The sequence below is a fragment of the Trachurus trachurus genome, assembly GCF_905171665.1.
Source record: "Trachurus trachurus genome assembly, chromosome: 9".
Lineage (NCBI taxonomy): Eukaryota > Metazoa > Chordata > Actinopteri > Carangiformes > Carangidae > Trachurus > Trachurus trachurus.
The window spans coordinates 13,729,256-13,745,265 of record NC_139895.1 but is presented as its reverse complement, the minus strand read 5'-3'; the positions used below and the strand labels follow the sequence as shown (position 1 = coordinate 13,745,265).

Here is a 16,010-nt window from a genome sequence, read left to right as displayed (position 1 = left end):
TTTTTTACACATTATAATGAGTTATGATGCAGTTTTAGCATATTTATCATAATGCTTTGTTACAATAAGAATAACACACTATACTATAAAGCATTTTATCATGACTTATAAGGTCGGGTATTATAATAGGTTATAATTGTTAGTAACTCACTGACAATGACCACATCGATAATGCATTATTAACATAGCTATGTGTTATAATTGTCTTATAAACATGTATACTATCACTACAAACATCATTACAACATAATCATTAATTATCATGAGGCTTTATAACAATAACCACAAGACATCATAGCTAATGGCTTATAATCAATTTAAAGGCCTTAGTATTATAACAGAGTTATAATGCTATATAATGTGTTATGCTTATTGTTATAAAGTCTTATGTGATTTATGAATGTTTATAATGATAGTTATACACATTTATAAGCCAATTATAACACATTATAACTATACGTATTTATAATGCATTATAAATGTGGGCATTGTCAGCCAGTTACTAACAATTAGAACGTATTATATAAGTCAAGATAAAATGCTTTATAGTGTGTTATGATAATTGTTATAAAGCATTATGATCATTTAGAGTCATTTTAGTTGGTTGTCATGAAATAATCAGTCAAACAATTTTTCATGCATGTCATTTTAAATATTGAGATTTGTTAAGTCAGTCATTTGTGTCTGATAACGAAAGGGGATATGGACATTATTTCAGGGGTGCAAACTCATCAGGGGTAAAAAAAAAAAAAAGGTGACAAGATACCGACCCCCTAGGGGGGTCCGGGGGCATGCTCCCCCGGGGAATTTTTTTTTAAAAAACCAACTTTAAAGGTGAATTTACAGTCAATTTTAGCATGAGACTAGGGTCCAGATTTACTCGGGTTTGCACAGCTTTTGCTCCTGTTAAACCTGCACAATCTGTCTCTCTGTTTGGTTTTGAAATATGTGAAGGGGGTCTTCAGCCTATGCAGGTTTAGCATGAGCAAAAGCTGTGCAAAACTTGGAGAATCTGTCCCTTGATGTCCATCAGATGAACCTTGCAAACCTTGCCTTCAAACTAAATAAAATTTAATACAGACTGATTGGTTCATTGTGAAACATTTATTTATTGATGTAAATGTGTTTTCTGTACGTGGGCTATGCTCCTATAGGCAGCGCTGCTCTTTCTGTCCAATAACACACATGAAGCTTAAAAATGCCATAGGTTACATAAAACATATTAAGCGGCAATATGTATTTAAAAGATGTTCAAGCAAACGGTTCGGTTCACGGTTTTGTGGTCATGGTTTTCGGTTCGGTTTCGTATATTTTGATCGTTGGGAAAATCAATCATGTCTTGTATATTCAGGTTAAAACTGAAAGAATGAGGCAGTCTGACATCTGATCCATCATTGTGACAGTCTGAGGTTAAAAGTAGGTGAGATTCTGGCGGCAAGAGAGGAGACATTGATAGTTCCAACATGTTTTAATTTATTGGGCAAAGAAAGTTATCTAACAAATGCTAAGAACAATTAGATATTCACTGAAATATATAACCTATATTTATTCATTGTGGTTCTTACAAAAAATAAAAGCTAAAATGTCTCTTGCTCTGCCCCTTTAATTAGTGCATACAAAATAATTTAACTTTAGCCTACTACTTTTACAACCACATTATTTACCAGCAACATAAAGTGAACCCCCCCCCCCCCCCCTCTCAAATTTTTTTTTATTGCGGATTTACACGAATCACACAAATGACCAATTTGGGATCCAAAACGGCGAATTTCGCCGAAAGGTGACAAGTTTGCACCCCTGATTATTTACATACATTAAATTGACTGACTAGCCTAACATTTTGGCATAATTTTCATTTTTTTTAACTACTGAACTTGCATACGACTTACACAAGAGCAAAAAAGGTCTTAACCAACATCGACTGGTCTGGAATAAATCATTAAACAAGTTGGGGTTAAGGTAAATCCTAATCCTAAAAGAAAACAGATAACAGCCACAAGAGTTTGAAGCCTTAAACATTTATTTTCAAGTGATTTCACAAGCCAATGTATAAAGAAACTGTTAATCAGTTATACGTAATTTATCAGTATACTGAACACAACAATCCTGCAAAAACCATTGACACTGACCAAGTCACCTCATCCATAAATTATTTCACTTTAAACGGTTTGTTTTTACATCTCATACAAGTAGAAATGATTGTCTGAACAGTAGCAAAGAGATTTTACAGATTTGCTTCACACATTTTTTGTAGCTCACAAACACACACAATTTCTTTCATTAAGCAGTCACAGTAGCTGCTCCTTGATTAACTTTTCTTGCAGACATTTTTAGTATTATTAGAACAGAATTTATTTTAAGACAATCACTTTCTAAGTTAAGGAATTAAGGCACTTGGGAAATAAATATAGTTTCTTTCTCCAGTTCTCTGATTAAAACAAGATAAATTGGATTAATACATCGATAGTCAACAATATACATAAAAAATAACCGGCGGCAAGAATCTTTGCAAGGCACAAAACTGTGGGATTTAGCTCTTGTACATAACTACAGTATGCAATACTGCACTGTCACTGTATTTTCCAACAAATCAATCTGTTACTTGAACTAAACCCACATTAAGTTATCACAGAAATACAATTAAAATAATTTTGATAAAACATGGAAATTACAAATCTTTATGGTCTTATAATGTCTAACAAGCCTTTGTACAAACTTTTATAGTGTTTACATCTTTGTCACTATACCGAAAGCATCGAGTGGTGCTCCCTTGGGATTGTACATGCTGCTTCAATGTGGAGTGTGGACAGTCACTAAGCCTTAAAGCAAGCTGGCTAATGACTAATACACTGTTAAATGACTGCATTAACAGACAAGTACATCAATTTAAAACCAAAAGGTGGACGATTAGCTGTGACTGTACTGCATCAAGAGTGATGGAGGTACCAGATTTTGACAAGGAGAGGAATGTATCAAATAAAAAAGACAATATATCTGGTTCCTCCACAGTGATTTTTGTACTTTTCTGTCAATCATCAGTTCAACAGTAAAATGTAAGAGCGCTTCATTAAATCAGTCACAGTCTATTTTTGAAATGAAATAAAATAAAATAAAAACCAGTAGCAGTTCTTCTCAAAGCAATTCATTAACTGCCATTCATTAAAGCATGCATTTTTAGGAGGAGCTTTTTTCATCACTTGTGTGTACATTCTTATGCTTGTGGAGTTTTATCCAGGTTGAAAACTGGTCTCCACATGTGCTACAAGTGTAAGGCTTCTCTCCGGTGTGTATCCTCGTGTGTGCTTTCAAGTCTGTTCTGTGACCAAACGTCTTCTCACACACACTGCACTCGTATGGCTTTTCTCCCGTGTGAATCCTGAGGTGCCTCGTCAAAGTTGTCCTGGTGGCAAATTTCTTTTTGCAATGGGAACACTTGAAGGGCTTTTCACCCGTATGAACTCGCCTGTGATTTTTGAAAGACGATGAATCTGCAAAGTCCTTCCCGCAGTCGCTGCAGGTGTACGGCTTCTCACCCGTGTGAATTCTCATGTGCTTCTTCATATTCACACACGTACGGAAGGTTTTGTCACAGATGTTGCATTTGAACGGCTTTTCTCCGGTGTGAACCAGATCATGCAGGTCCAGATTGTATTGGCGGTTGAATCCCTTTCCACAAACTTTGCACTTGAACGGCTTCTCAGCAGAGTGAACTACTATGTGTTTATTCAAATCCCAGCTCTCCCTGAACATTTTCCCACAAGTCTCACATTTGAAAGTCTTTTCGACAGTGTGGGATTTCATATGAAATTTGTAATTTTTGAAATTAGTCATTACTTTACCACACCGCTCACACTTATAAGGGTTGTCATCTTCATCTTCATCTTCGACGCCGCAGCTTGACTTGTTCTCATCTTTCTTATTTTGTGCTGGGGTTGTGTCTCCGTTTGATGTTTTGTTACGTTTCCCACTTTGTATTGACTCTGATGATGTATTGTCATCCTTACGTCTCTTTTTTGGTGTTGCATCAGTCCTTTCACTTTGTCTTGTGCTCCCATGCTCTTCCCTCTCACGTAGTGTTGGCGCCTTACTTGCTGTAGACCTTGTGTTTCTAACACTGACTTTCTTTTCTGGTGTCGATTCAGTACTTTCACCAGAGGTTGTTTTCCTATCGTTGCATTTCTTATCCTTTCTTGAATCAGTACAAGTGGCTGATTTTTTCCCATCTTTGTGTCTCCTTTGCATATTGTCTTCTTTTTCTTTTGGGTCTCTATTTTTTGTTGTTGCTGTATTTTTCTTCACTGTTGTGTTTGCCTCATTAGATTTCTTCTTTGGCCTTGGATCAGCACTTTCGTTTGGTGCTGTGTCCTCATTGCTGCCTGTCTTATTTGGTGTCATCTCTGAACTTTTTTTTGATTTTGTGTTCCCATTATTGAGTTCCTCATTTGCTGTTGACTCAATACTTTTCACAGTTGGTCTCCTTTCATTAGTTTTCTTATCTGGGGTCGTCGGCTCAGCACTTGTGTTCTCTTCATGATTCTTATTTAGTGTTGAATCTGTACTTCTCTTTGTCGTCTCATCTCTACATTCATTGCTCAGTGTTTTTTTAGTGTTTGAGGTCGATGTGACTTTTTCATCATTTGATTTCTTTTGTGGTTTATGTTCTTTTTCCTTTGCATCTCTATTTTTTGTGGTTGCTGGTGATTTCTTTTGTGGTTTGTGTTCTTTTTCCTTTGCATCTCTATTTTTTGTGGTTGCTGGTGATTTCTTTTGTGGTTTGTGTTCTTTTTCCTTTGCATCTCTATTTTTTGTGGTTGCTGGTGTGTTTTCAACATTAGATTTCTTATTTAGTGTTGGATCAGTCCTCTCAATTGATGCTGTGTTCCCTGTGTTTTGAATTGTCTTCTCATTATTAGGAACTTCTTTTGTTGTCATTTCTGTACTTCCATCTGATGATGTGGTTTCTGCGTTACTATTCTCATTTGATGTTGGCCCAGTACTTCTAGCTGCTGTTGGAGTTTCATTGTTACATTCCTCAGTCAATGTTACCGTTGCACTACTGGTTAATGCTGGGTTCTCATCATTACATGTCTTATCTGGTGTTTGATTAGCACTTGTAGCTGATGTGTTCTCCTTGTTGCTTTTCTCATTTGGTGCCGACTCTGTGTCTCGATTTGGTGTTGCACTTGTTTGGTTAGGCGTTATGGCATCTTGGCTCTCAACTACACAGGACTTGTTAGGCTGCTGCTGATCCCTGTTCGTTGCTGATATTGAACAACTCTCTGTGTTGGATCCAGATAACGTGCTGCTGTTTGAGGTGCTTGGTTGGGGGCCTGTATCTGCCGGAGTTGGTCGACGTCCCTCACAGGTGGATGTATTAGATGCACCAACCTCTTCTTGCTGTGCAAGCTGCCATCTGTCTTCATTGATGCACCTTTCTTCGCATTCCTGTTTCACCTGGGAAGGATCAGCTTGGCTCAGGTCCAGGAGATCCTCTTCGACTTTACGGGCACTTATCTGGGAGAGGTCTAAGAAGAACGACAAAGGAACAGAACAGCAATTAATTTGTAACTACATAAGCCTGCATCATGCAACAGTTGTGGATAAAAAAAAAAGAATATAATGAGCTAGAATGAAAGGCAAGAAAACTAAAATTAGTATCAGACGATTCTTGCCTCCTCTTTGGCGCCACCTACTGTATATATTTACAGCAAGACGAGGCCAGACTTAAATACCTGATAGTTAATGTTTTTTACCCTAGGTATTTATGACCTGTGGACTTTGCCCTTCCACGTGTAAAATAGTACATTCAAGGGCACAAACAATGTATATATCTTCTTAGCAACAACCAAATAAAACACTTTACTCAGTTTCGTCACACTCCGTACCTATGCCTCGTGGGTGAGGCGCGAGACACCTCCAGTTAAAATATTACTGGACCAAAACGTCGCCTGTTTAACACATAAATAATTTAATTAACGTTATAGAAAAACTTTTCTGTGTCCAACCTGCACGCTGTAACCTTATCTCTGGCGTGAGGACGGCTGCCAACAGTTTGCGTTGTCGAGCGATTTCTGCTTCGTAATCTTCCACTTTCTTCTCAAAGGCTCCCAGTATCTCCTGTGCGGCAGCAGTGAGGCGGTCACAGACGAACTGCCGCATACTCTGCGGGGAAGACATTATTGTTGAGTAAAGACAGAGCGAGATACGGTACTTCTTTGGCTCAAAACTTCATCAAACTCTTGAAGCAAACAGAAGTTGTGCTGGTGGTGCTCTCTCCGCAAGGCTGCTGTTTACTTCCGTGTTCAAGTATGATGGCGAATGTAAACAAGCACTGCAGCCCAGAGCGCCACCTACAGGCCTGGGACATACAGTACACGAGATAGATAGATAGATAGATAGATAGATAGATAGATGGATGGATGGATGGATGGATGGATGGATGGATGGATGGATGGATGGATGGATGGATGGATGGATGGATGGATGGATAGATAGATAGATGGATGGATGGATGGATGGATGGATGGATGGATGGATGGATGGATGGATGGATGGATGGATGGATGGATGGATGGATGGATGGATGGATGGATGGATGGATGGATGGATGGATGGATGGATGGATGGATAGATAGATAGATAGATAGATAGATAGATAGATAGATAGAGAAGTAATCATATTGCACAGAAATGTATAGATAAATTTGTTTATTTAAAATTCAAATCAGCACATTATGCAGAAAAACTAAACTATAAAAAAAAACAAAAAACATAATGATTATAATGCCAATACATTATTTGCTGATTTTCCAAAGAAACACAAAAGTGAAAAGTCACAGTAGGTCATCTTTTGTTAAGTGACTGAAGAATGCAATTTCTTGTAATAATCTGTGTGACCAGTTTATGGTTTTTTTTTTAACGATTTCAAACCATAATGTTTTGTTCTAAAAACACAATGGAGAGGTCAACATTTTATACTGTAGCTCTCCTTATATACAATTGGTGACAAAAAAATACATTAGTCATTCAAATTCAGTCTTTTTGTACACTGAAAATTAGAAAATAAAACAAACTCTATAGTTCCCCCTTGGTGCTACTGGAGAAAGACCATGACTAACAACACTGGCACCAGTAACCCATCAATTAAACTCACAATTTAAGATTGAAAATTAAAGACTAACACGTGCAAGTAGAAAATAAAACAACAAATCCCAGACGACTAATAAATGTGCTATACAAGCAGGTGCAGTTAAGAAATTGTTTAGTTACCTGTTTTTTTTTGTTTTTTTATTTAATTATCAACTTTATTTATGTCAGTATAGTGGTTTTGTATACACAGTTCTTGCAGAGCTGGATGGTAAGCAAGGAGACTCTCTGTACATTTAGCTCCATTATCATTTACTGTAATTAACATAACTGCATAGGCTGAGTTCGTTGAACCACAAATCTTAAATCTTAGAGGGTCAGATCAAAATGTTAACAAAGTTTCCAACATGAACAAGTTCCATGTTGAATCCAAACAGTCTTGTCTCAGTTACTGTATTTTTTTTTTTTTTTTTTTACGTTTTTAGACATGCTCAAAAGAAAATTCAATCCTCTAGTTTCTCCCTCGTATGGATCCTTCGATGAAATCTCAGTCCTGTGTTGTGAGCAAAGTTCTTCCCACAATAGTTGCATTCATACGGCTTTTCCCCAGTGTGGACTCTGGTGTGGATTTTCAACGTTGTGCTGATGGCAAACCTCTTCCCACACCACATACATTTATAAGGCCTCTCCCCTGTATGCACGCGGACGTGATTTGTGAGCGATGAGTGGTAAGAAAACTCCCTCCCGCAGTGGATACAGCTGTAGGGTTTTTCCCCTGTGTGACTCCGGATGTGCCTCCTCAGGTCGGCTCCGCGGCTGAAACTCTTCCCACAGGTGGGGCACACATGCATCTTGTCATCACCGTGAGTCATCAAAGGAGGGACGCTGTGTGACCGAGTCGGCATGTGCTTCCTCGCCAGAGCCTCCTGGCTAAACCCTGTCCCGTAGGTGTCCCAGTTGAAACACTTTTCACTAGCGTGGGTTCTTCTGTGGTGTTTCAGTTTTGAAAACTCGTTAAACTCCTCGGGACAGTGTACACATTTGTAATGCTTACCCTCTGGCTTCTGATGAGTACTTGCAAACTCTTGGTTTCCTCTTTCATGGTCTTGGCTGTCGACTGAGTGAGAATTATAAGGAGGAAGTTGGTGCTCGACGTTGGGTACTGATGAACTTGAGCCCCCTCTGTCGGATTCGGATTCTACGACGACAACTGAGAAGTTGTTTTGTAGCTCCTTGTCTGTTCCACTCTGTGACTGGTCAGGATCCAAATGCACAGACTGACCATCCATGTAGTTGCTTGCAGCACATGCAGGACCGAATGGCAAATCGGTCTCCTGCTCCAGCAGAAGCTGCCTCCTGGCCCGACTGGTGCTGAGTTCGTGCTGCTCCTCTTTAACCTGTGATGAAGACTGTGGGTCCTCTTGGTTCAGACTGGAGTACCTCAACTGGTTAACAAACCTTGTTTGATCCAGGAGAAGCTCCTTATTAATTGGCTGTGCGATGTCTGAAGGGAAGGAGAAAAGAAGCATTGGTGTAAAGACATTGTTATACTGGTGATGTAAGAAATGTTAAAAATAAAAACTTTAATTTGAGTAGAGCTACATCAAACTGTTATTTTCATGACTGATTCATCAGCCTGTACCTTTAATGTTGTACAAATCAGTTACAGGCCATTAACTTCAACACCATTTGAGTTGGCAGCATTTAAATACATTTAATCCATCAAATTAATTGGTAGCTGAAGGAAAGATGCCTATTTTCTCACTGATTGGCCCCTGTTTTTTCACCTTGCAACTGATTTGAGTTCACCGGGACACTAGACAATTATTTAGGGGCTTTACACCACTCAATTTCTCTCTTCTAACCTTTGCAGAGTAATAGAAATGGTTAGACTTTCATTCCTATAATTTAGTCTGTTAGGCTCTGATCATTTACTTATCTTTATCCCTTTAATGAGATTGTTTTGATTTGTTCCATTCAATTGAATTTTTACTCCTTATATGTCCTCTCAGAAATCAAAAGACCATTCATCCTGTTCATTCATCCTGACCCCATGCCCACCATGGTCATTGTTAACCTTTTTCAAACCTCATACTCAAAGTTATATCGCATTTCGTTAGGCTACATCTAGTGTGCGCTTCTTAATGTTAGTGAGCCGTGAATTTAAACACTGATTTCCTCCATTAAGCCATTTAGTAAACTATGGTCAGTCACCAGATAAATCTTAATCTTAGGTGCAACAACAGTCTCGCAGAGGATTAGTGATCTATTAGAGGAGTCTCCATGATGAATTTCACCGGTCTCCAACAGTGTCTTGCTCAACAACCCAGAAGACGCATTAACAGCAAATGGCCTAACTATTTAACTGGTGTATTTTTCTATGGGTTATAACAAAAAAACGCAATACAGTAATCATTCCCACTGTATAGCATACGTATTAACATTTCCATGTAAATGCGACGAACCGTTCTTGTGTAACCTGATGTCAGGCTTCAAGGCGCTGTCCAGCAGTCTGCGCTGACGGACGATCTCCTCCTCGTACATCGACACCGTCTGTTCAAACACTCCCAGTATTTCCTCCGCAGCTGCGTTCAGTCGTTCGTTGATGAACTTTCTCAAACACAAAACCGAAGACATTTTCTCTCTCTGTCCGATGGCTTTTTGACTACACGACTCGACACACTCTTGAGAGTCGCAGCTAACGTTAAACCATGGGATTTAGGAGCTAAAACAAGCTGCCAGACGATGATGACCCGGGGATCCGCTGCGCTGTGCGGGTGTTTACTTCCGGCGGACTCAGTTGGGGGTTGCACAGATTTAAAGGGAACGCACCATTTCTTTCGTGCAACAGAAAAAAAAACTGTACGTTTTCTGGTACCAATGTGACATAATAGATGATTTTTTTTTTTTTTTTTTTTTTAGATTGTTTTGCTTTTGTTTTACCATCAGTCCAAATCCACAGTTGTAGACGCTGTCGTAATGTTTTATGACGCCCCAAACATCCGTTGTGAAGGTGTTGATGTATGCCCTTATTTTGAAATCTCAGTACCGGAAGTGGAGTGTATGGATACATATCATATGTCTATGATGGATACTGTAAACACTGTAGGTAAATTCCACATAGGCTACATAAGTTAAAATGTCCAAAGCAACCCCTTCATTTTCTACTATGTTTATTATTGAAACTAACAAAAAAAAAATGCTTATCAGCTCATAATTTACTCATAAGTTGTCTGCCACTATACATTGCTCTATTATCTCTACTTTTTCCCCCCTTTTTTATTCTTCTTTATTACTTATTTATTTTATTTTATGTTATTTATTTATTTATTTATTTCATTTATTTTACCATTTGGCTCTGTTATCAGTATCATGTCATAGAATGTCTGTCGTTTTTTATTCTCTGTTATATTCTCTGTTGCTACACTCTTTATGCTTTATTGAACAATAAAAAAGGTATCCAATAAATAAATAAATAAATAAAAAGATACTGTAACCAAAACAAAGTTGCTGATTATATAGATTATTAAAACATCTCGTAAGTAATCTATCACAACGGTTGTAATACAGTTTTGTATAATTCAACATGTGTGTAAAGTTTACGTCCTGAGTCTAAGCGAAGATCACAAAAAAACATATGCACCCAGATCTGGAAGCAATTAACATTTAGAACAACAGTTCCGCGTGGCCTGCTTGTTTCCATGGGGACGACATTTGGAGACGGAATGGGATCCCATAGGAGACAACCAAACAGCATTTACCAGTTAATTTGCGATGAAAAAAAAATATTCATATAGTGTTTTGTTGTAGCTCTCGTCGCCCCTCACCTCGGCCATAGTGTACTGTAATATATAAAAACACCCCGTCGTATCAATGGGTGCGTATTACTGCGCCATATGCAGGCAAAGCACGTTCAACGGGAAGGGACATATATTTGGAAAAAACCACCAGAGCAGACTCAGAGTGGTTCTCCTCAAATTCTTGGAAAAGGTAAGTAGGTCAACGCCGATTCACACCGATGTCCCGCAGTTTGAGTATTTCATTTGCCAACATTTTCTTCCAGCTATCTGAACTTATTCGCGCACTATTAGCCTTCGTGCTAGCTGCAACCGTGGTCGATTAAATAAAACAAAAACATCCACATTTGTCTCTTTTTGAGTGGCTCTGGCACTTTTAACCATTTGTTCTGTGCTTTGCCTAATTTGTGCACGTCTGAACAAAGCAACACATATTAAGCCCACCAACGTATTTAGTTATGTAGAGGTTGGTTGTCTACAAAATGGCCACTATGTGGATGATCACAGACATCACTTATAAGATTAACCAGGCTAATATAAAATAGTAGAATATCTAATCTAGATCTATCTATTGAAATGCATTTCTTTATAACCATGGTATAGTATCATTATTGTCCTGCACTACCTTTTGTTTCTAATATTTGTGGTAGGTCATGGTATTTCTTATATGGAGCATACATCACATACACCTGTACACTACCTCATAGAGTCATGGCTACCTATTTATGCATATAGTGAAACTCTGGCATGTCACTATACCATCTGTAAAGGATTCACTATTTGTTATTTATTTCACACACAAATATGATGTGTTTATTTATCCAGTCATGTTATTTTATTGTTAAATGCATCGCTTTATTTTTGGTCACACGATTAGTCATCACATAAGCCATACAATTCACCAGGGACAGAAATTACGGTCTCCAAAAAGGCCTAAACAAAGTTTTAACCTTCAGTAAGTTTTTTTTTTAGACTGCATTAGTTTCAGTGCAACTCTCATTTCTCTTGTGTCTGTTTCATCCACTATCTCTCAGGTGAAGGAAGCTCGCCGAACAATTAAAAAGCCCCAAGTAGAAAAGTTTGACTGCACCCAGCCAAAGCAGACATTCTGGTGCTACTGCTGTGGGATTGAAGTTGATAGAAATGTTACAGACGGAAACATGACTGTGCTGTACGGAGGCTTGTTAGAACACATGGCCACGTAAGTTTCATTTAGTAAACTTTTATTTGTTTATAAAATGATTTTTTGCATCTGGGCTACCCAAAATCTGAGGACAACTTTAAATTGTACTGCAGCTATATTGAACTTATGGAGGCTTGACAAAACCCATGTCATCTAAACTCACTCTATCTGTTATTATTTGATTTCAGTCCAGACCACAGGAAAAATACACACAAGTTTTGGTGGGACAATAAAGCCGACCCCAAACTTCGAGACAAGGTCATCGTCACAGAAGAGGAAACAGAGAGGTAGGACCAGTGAGAAAAAAAAGTCTGTTGATGGAGTTTGTCAGGAAAAAATAATGATTTCTTACATTGAGCATTGTTTGTTTTTGTTTAGGTTTAAAGCTGAGCTGCCAAAGGTGTTGGAATCATTTGTGGAGAAGGAGGATGAATTCATCAAACAGGTGATGCAAAATTACTGAGTATACAGCTGTGGCAGCAACTCTGAGACAGCTACTAACATGGCTCAACAACATCCTGTTGAATCTTAATGTGACCAAGCTGGAAATCTCCTGATGGAAATACGTCTATCTTTTCATGCCTGCAGCAAGCTGATTATATCCGGGCCCAGGAGAGGCATCGTCAAGACGTCCTTCAGTCCCTTGTAGAGGTTTGTTTTCCCAGGATGCAGTGGCAGTATCCAACACTCTGGCCTCGACTGTTGTTTTTCATAGTTTTGAGTTGCGTGTGAGACAGGAAATGTCACCATTCTCCGGCTAAACAGTTTCTCAGTTATTCGGGTCATCGTAGTTGTTAAGTGGTCAAATAAATCGAAGACAACTGAACTTCTTTTTGGCTCTTGAAGACATTTCGCCTCACAGAAAGGCTTTTTCAGTTCCAAAACAAAATGGTGTGAGCTCTTAAGGTCACAAGACAGCTGCCTTGAGAAGCCCTCCCCCAAACAGAGTCACATGGTAGCAGGGAGATGCTCACACCTTGACCAATGTGACCCAAACGACTCACATGAGGGGTATGTTAATGAATAAATACCTGGGACTCTACACCATTAAAAGAAAAAAAAAAGAACTAATAAGCCTTTTAGATAGCAAATCGTCTTTAAGAGCCAAGAAGAAGTCCAGGTGCTTTTGATTTTCACACTTATTGACATGATGACTTGTATCTGGTGGCCAGGGTGGTTTAAGGACAAAGCCATTTACCCTATCAGGTTACAGGGGGACTGACTGTAGTGTGCAAGGATTAGGATGATAAAAAAACTGAGATGATGCATGATTAGTGGTCAGACTTCCTCTGTGAACCCCTGTTGGCTTTTCCTGAATCAATATCAGCATGACGCAGAGACAGAGTTGTTCAGCGGACCCAATGGCACGGACATGTCTGCGGAGGATTCTTTCAGGTAACACATGGGTGTCTGTGACATTTCATCGTTTTTTCTGCTTCCTATCATCAATAGCAGTTGAAATGACCTCTTTTTGTTTGGGGTTCACCCGGTTGTCTGGGGAACAGCTCTCAGTTTCCACCTCAGGGATCAGAGCAGCAGCCAGGAAGCAGCTTTGTGGACTCAGTGGTGGAAGCACCGTGGTCGGCAACAGGACAAGGCCTGACTTTCATAGGCTATCAGGTAGACACATAGCTGTCTAAGGGTTTAACGATTAACAGTTTTTCATTTTTTTTTTTTTTTTACACAAACATAATCGCCTTGTTTGATCTCTGTTACAGGATTCATCAAATAGCGGAAATGTTCATACAGGTACAGTGATTTGTGATATAAACTCTTAAACACTCATCTCACACATGGACTTTTGCTGTGTAGAGATTAGAGAATCATTTTCCATTATTTGAAAGAACATTTTTGAGTTATTAATGTGAAATCTACTGTAAAAAAAAAAAAATGCCCTAGTCATGTCTGAAAAATCATTGTTTTTCTTTGTTCATGTCCATCTCAGCTTTAAAATTCCCTCAGTCTGTTTTCTAGATCAATTCCTTGTCTGCGTTTGAGTTGGTACATTTATAATTTGTCCTGAGAGTAATATTGGTTTGCCACTTGCCCCATGAACCTCGTATAGGACAAAGTTTTTTTAAATTGCATTTTCCATCCCTTTCAAAGCTTGTGCAGAAAGCCAGTGTCTCTGGTCTCAGGTCAGCTATTGTTTGAATTTGAGAAAGAGTAAACATATCGACTCTTCTGTTTCACAGGTGCCGTCCCTCCCTGGCTTCAGGATGATCCTCTGGAGGGGACGTCTAGTTCTACAGCAAATGTAGAGATTGGCCCGTCGCTTCAAGAGTTCCTCAAACAGAGTAGGAATCACACACTGAGATTTTTTTTAATGTTGTGTGTTTGCACATTTGTTGCCAGTTGAACAGTTTGTTTGCAGTTATTCACTGTATGTCTCTGTCATATGTTGTCAAATGTGCAATCACAGTTGTGTTGTCTATGATCCATTGCAGTAATGCAGTATCAATGCAACACCACACAGAGACTTCAGGAAAAACAGTCACAAAAAATTAAAAGAAGCCTCATTTGTCTTTTTCCAGAGGAGCAAGAGAAGCTGAAGAAGCTTCCGCCGAACAGAGTGGGGGCAAACTTTGATCACAGCTCGCACACAGACGCCAACTGGCTGCCTTCGTTTGGCAGAGTGTGGAACAGTGGCCGACGCTGGCAGTCCAGGTGAGATCACACCACTGTTCACCCCACCTGAGACTTACTTACTTACTTTTCATATCCTGTGTGAATATATCTATGTACATTTATGTTTAAGGATTTGTTTTAAACCTAATGCCTGTTTCTTTTTATAGCAATTTTCCTCTCGTGTCTGCTTTTGAGAGTCAATCTATTTGCAAATGTGAGTCTTTTTTTTTTCTCCAACAGGCACCAGTTCAGACAAGAGGAAGGTCAGAAGAACAGACAAAAGAGGAAGAGGGAGCACAACACAGACGGGTCAAAGAAAGCAAAAACAACTGAAAAGCTGACCAATGCTGACAGCACTTAAAAGTCCTTAGGGATGTGCTGTGTGAGCAGATAGATGTATATAGTTTGCAAGATGTGAATGAGGTTTCTTATGCGTTTTTTGTACTTGGGTCTGTTGTACAGGCTGGTAAGACACTCCACTGAATGAACCCTCTATGTAACATAACTGGTAAATACTTCAGTAAATGTATTAACGTAGTATATTAGAGCTACCGTATTTATGTTTGAAAGATATTTCATATTGTGTTTTTTTTTTTTTTTTTTTTTTTTGTATAAAAGCTCCATGGTAAAATCACTCACCCCCCTCCACACACAAAATGGTCACTGAGCTGCTCTTTATTCAATCAGTTGAAAACCAGTGTCTACAATAAGACACAAAGGAAGAGAGGAGCCACATTGAAATTCTTATCCAGCGAGTTTCCTCACTAAGACTGTTCTTGAAGTTGAACAGCAGGGGGCGCAAGAGTCTCAAATAACAACTGCAAAATTTGTGTGACATGAAGGCAGATGTGTTGAAACCCACATCAAGATAACGATTAATTAACACCTTAATATTTTCAGTTTCATATATCAGATATTTGATATTGTGGTGTTTGTATTGACATATTTTGTTTTTGTATGTTTTTTTCCCCCCTCAGATTCTCACTTAAGTATTATTTTGTAAACAACCCATACACATAATGGGAGCTACAGTCTCAGTAGTTGTGGTCTTAAATAAATATCTCACTCTTTTATTTATTTATTTATGTTCTTCAGTGAACCTTTACAACAACTGATGGGCTTTCATTTCCCTTTTCAGATCATGTTACATGGTGAATCACTGCGAAAGGCTTAGAGGCTGTATGCAAATGTCACTTTGAGATAAGCTATAAAACCATCAAAAACTGTAATTTTCTTATGTCTGAATGCAGTCAATCCTCTGTAAAACAACAAAGTATACCGTCTTTTCTAATGCCTTTTAATAGAAAAAAGGATTA

At 38.6% G+C, this 16,010-nt stretch overlaps 2 protein-coding genes and 1 long non-coding RNA gene across 3 annotated transcripts; 1 reads left to right on the top strand and 2 right to left on the bottom strand.

The window, feature by feature from the left end:
* Window positions 1-3,896: 3,896 nt before the first annotated feature.
* LOC310991101 lies at window positions 3,897-6,260 on the bottom strand. The gene is made up of 2 exons (XR_014595604.1): window positions 6,006-6,260; window positions 3,897-5,525 (listed from the first exon to the last, which is right to left on the bottom strand). It is a non-coding gene; the product is annotated as an uncharacterized lncRNA (long non-coding RNA).
* A 433-nt stretch (window positions 6,261-6,693) lies between these two features.
* LOC310990971 (uncharacterized protein) lies at window positions 6,694-9,860 on the bottom strand. Its single transcript, XM_083978538.1, has 2 exons — window positions 9,552-9,860; window positions 6,694-8,590 (listed from the first exon to the last, which is right to left on the bottom strand). Exons 1-2 carry the CDS (start codon window positions 9,721-9,723, stop codon window positions 7,590-7,592), a joined length of 1,173 nt encoding a protein of 390 aa, XP_083834664.1. The 5' UTR covers window positions 9,724-9,860; the 3' UTR covers window positions 6,694-7,589.
* Window positions 9,861-10,803: 943 nt separating this feature from the next.
* cenatac (centrosomal AT-AC splicing factor) lies at window positions 10,804-15,555 on the top strand. The gene is made up of 11 exons (XM_083979572.1): window positions 10,804-11,076; window positions 11,918-12,084; window positions 12,255-12,353; window positions 12,445-12,511; window positions 12,655-12,717; window positions 13,394-13,461; window positions 13,572-13,686; window positions 13,785-13,815; window positions 14,262-14,363; window positions 14,601-14,733; window positions 14,935-15,555. Exons 1-11 carry the CDS (start codon window positions 10,960-10,962, stop codon window positions 15,053-15,055), a joined length of 1,083 nt encoding a protein of 360 aa, XP_083835698.1. The 5' UTR covers window positions 10,804-10,959; the 3' UTR covers window positions 15,056-15,555.
* Window positions 15,556-16,010: the final 455 nt, after the last annotated feature.

Coding starts and splice junctions, on each gene's coding strand:
- LOC310990971 (XM_083978538.1), bottom strand. CDS start 9,723: ATGTCTTCGGTTTTGTGTTTGAGAAAGTTCATCAACGAACGACTGAAC. Junction 8,591..9,551: donor CATCAGGTTACACAAGAACG/GTTCGTCGCATT, acceptor CCTTCCCTTCAG/ACATCGCACAGCCAATTAAT.
- cenatac (XM_083979572.1), top strand. CDS start 10,960: ATGGGTGCGTATTACTGCGCCATATGCAGGCAAAGCACGTTCAACGGG. Junction 13,687..13,784: donor TGACTTTCATAGGCTATCAG/GTAGACACATAG, acceptor TCTCTGTTACAG/GATTCATCAAATAGCGGAAA. Junction 14,364..14,600: donor TCAAGAGTTCCTCAAACAGA/GTAGGAATCACA, acceptor GTCTTTTTCCAG/AGGAGCAAGAGAAGCTGAAG.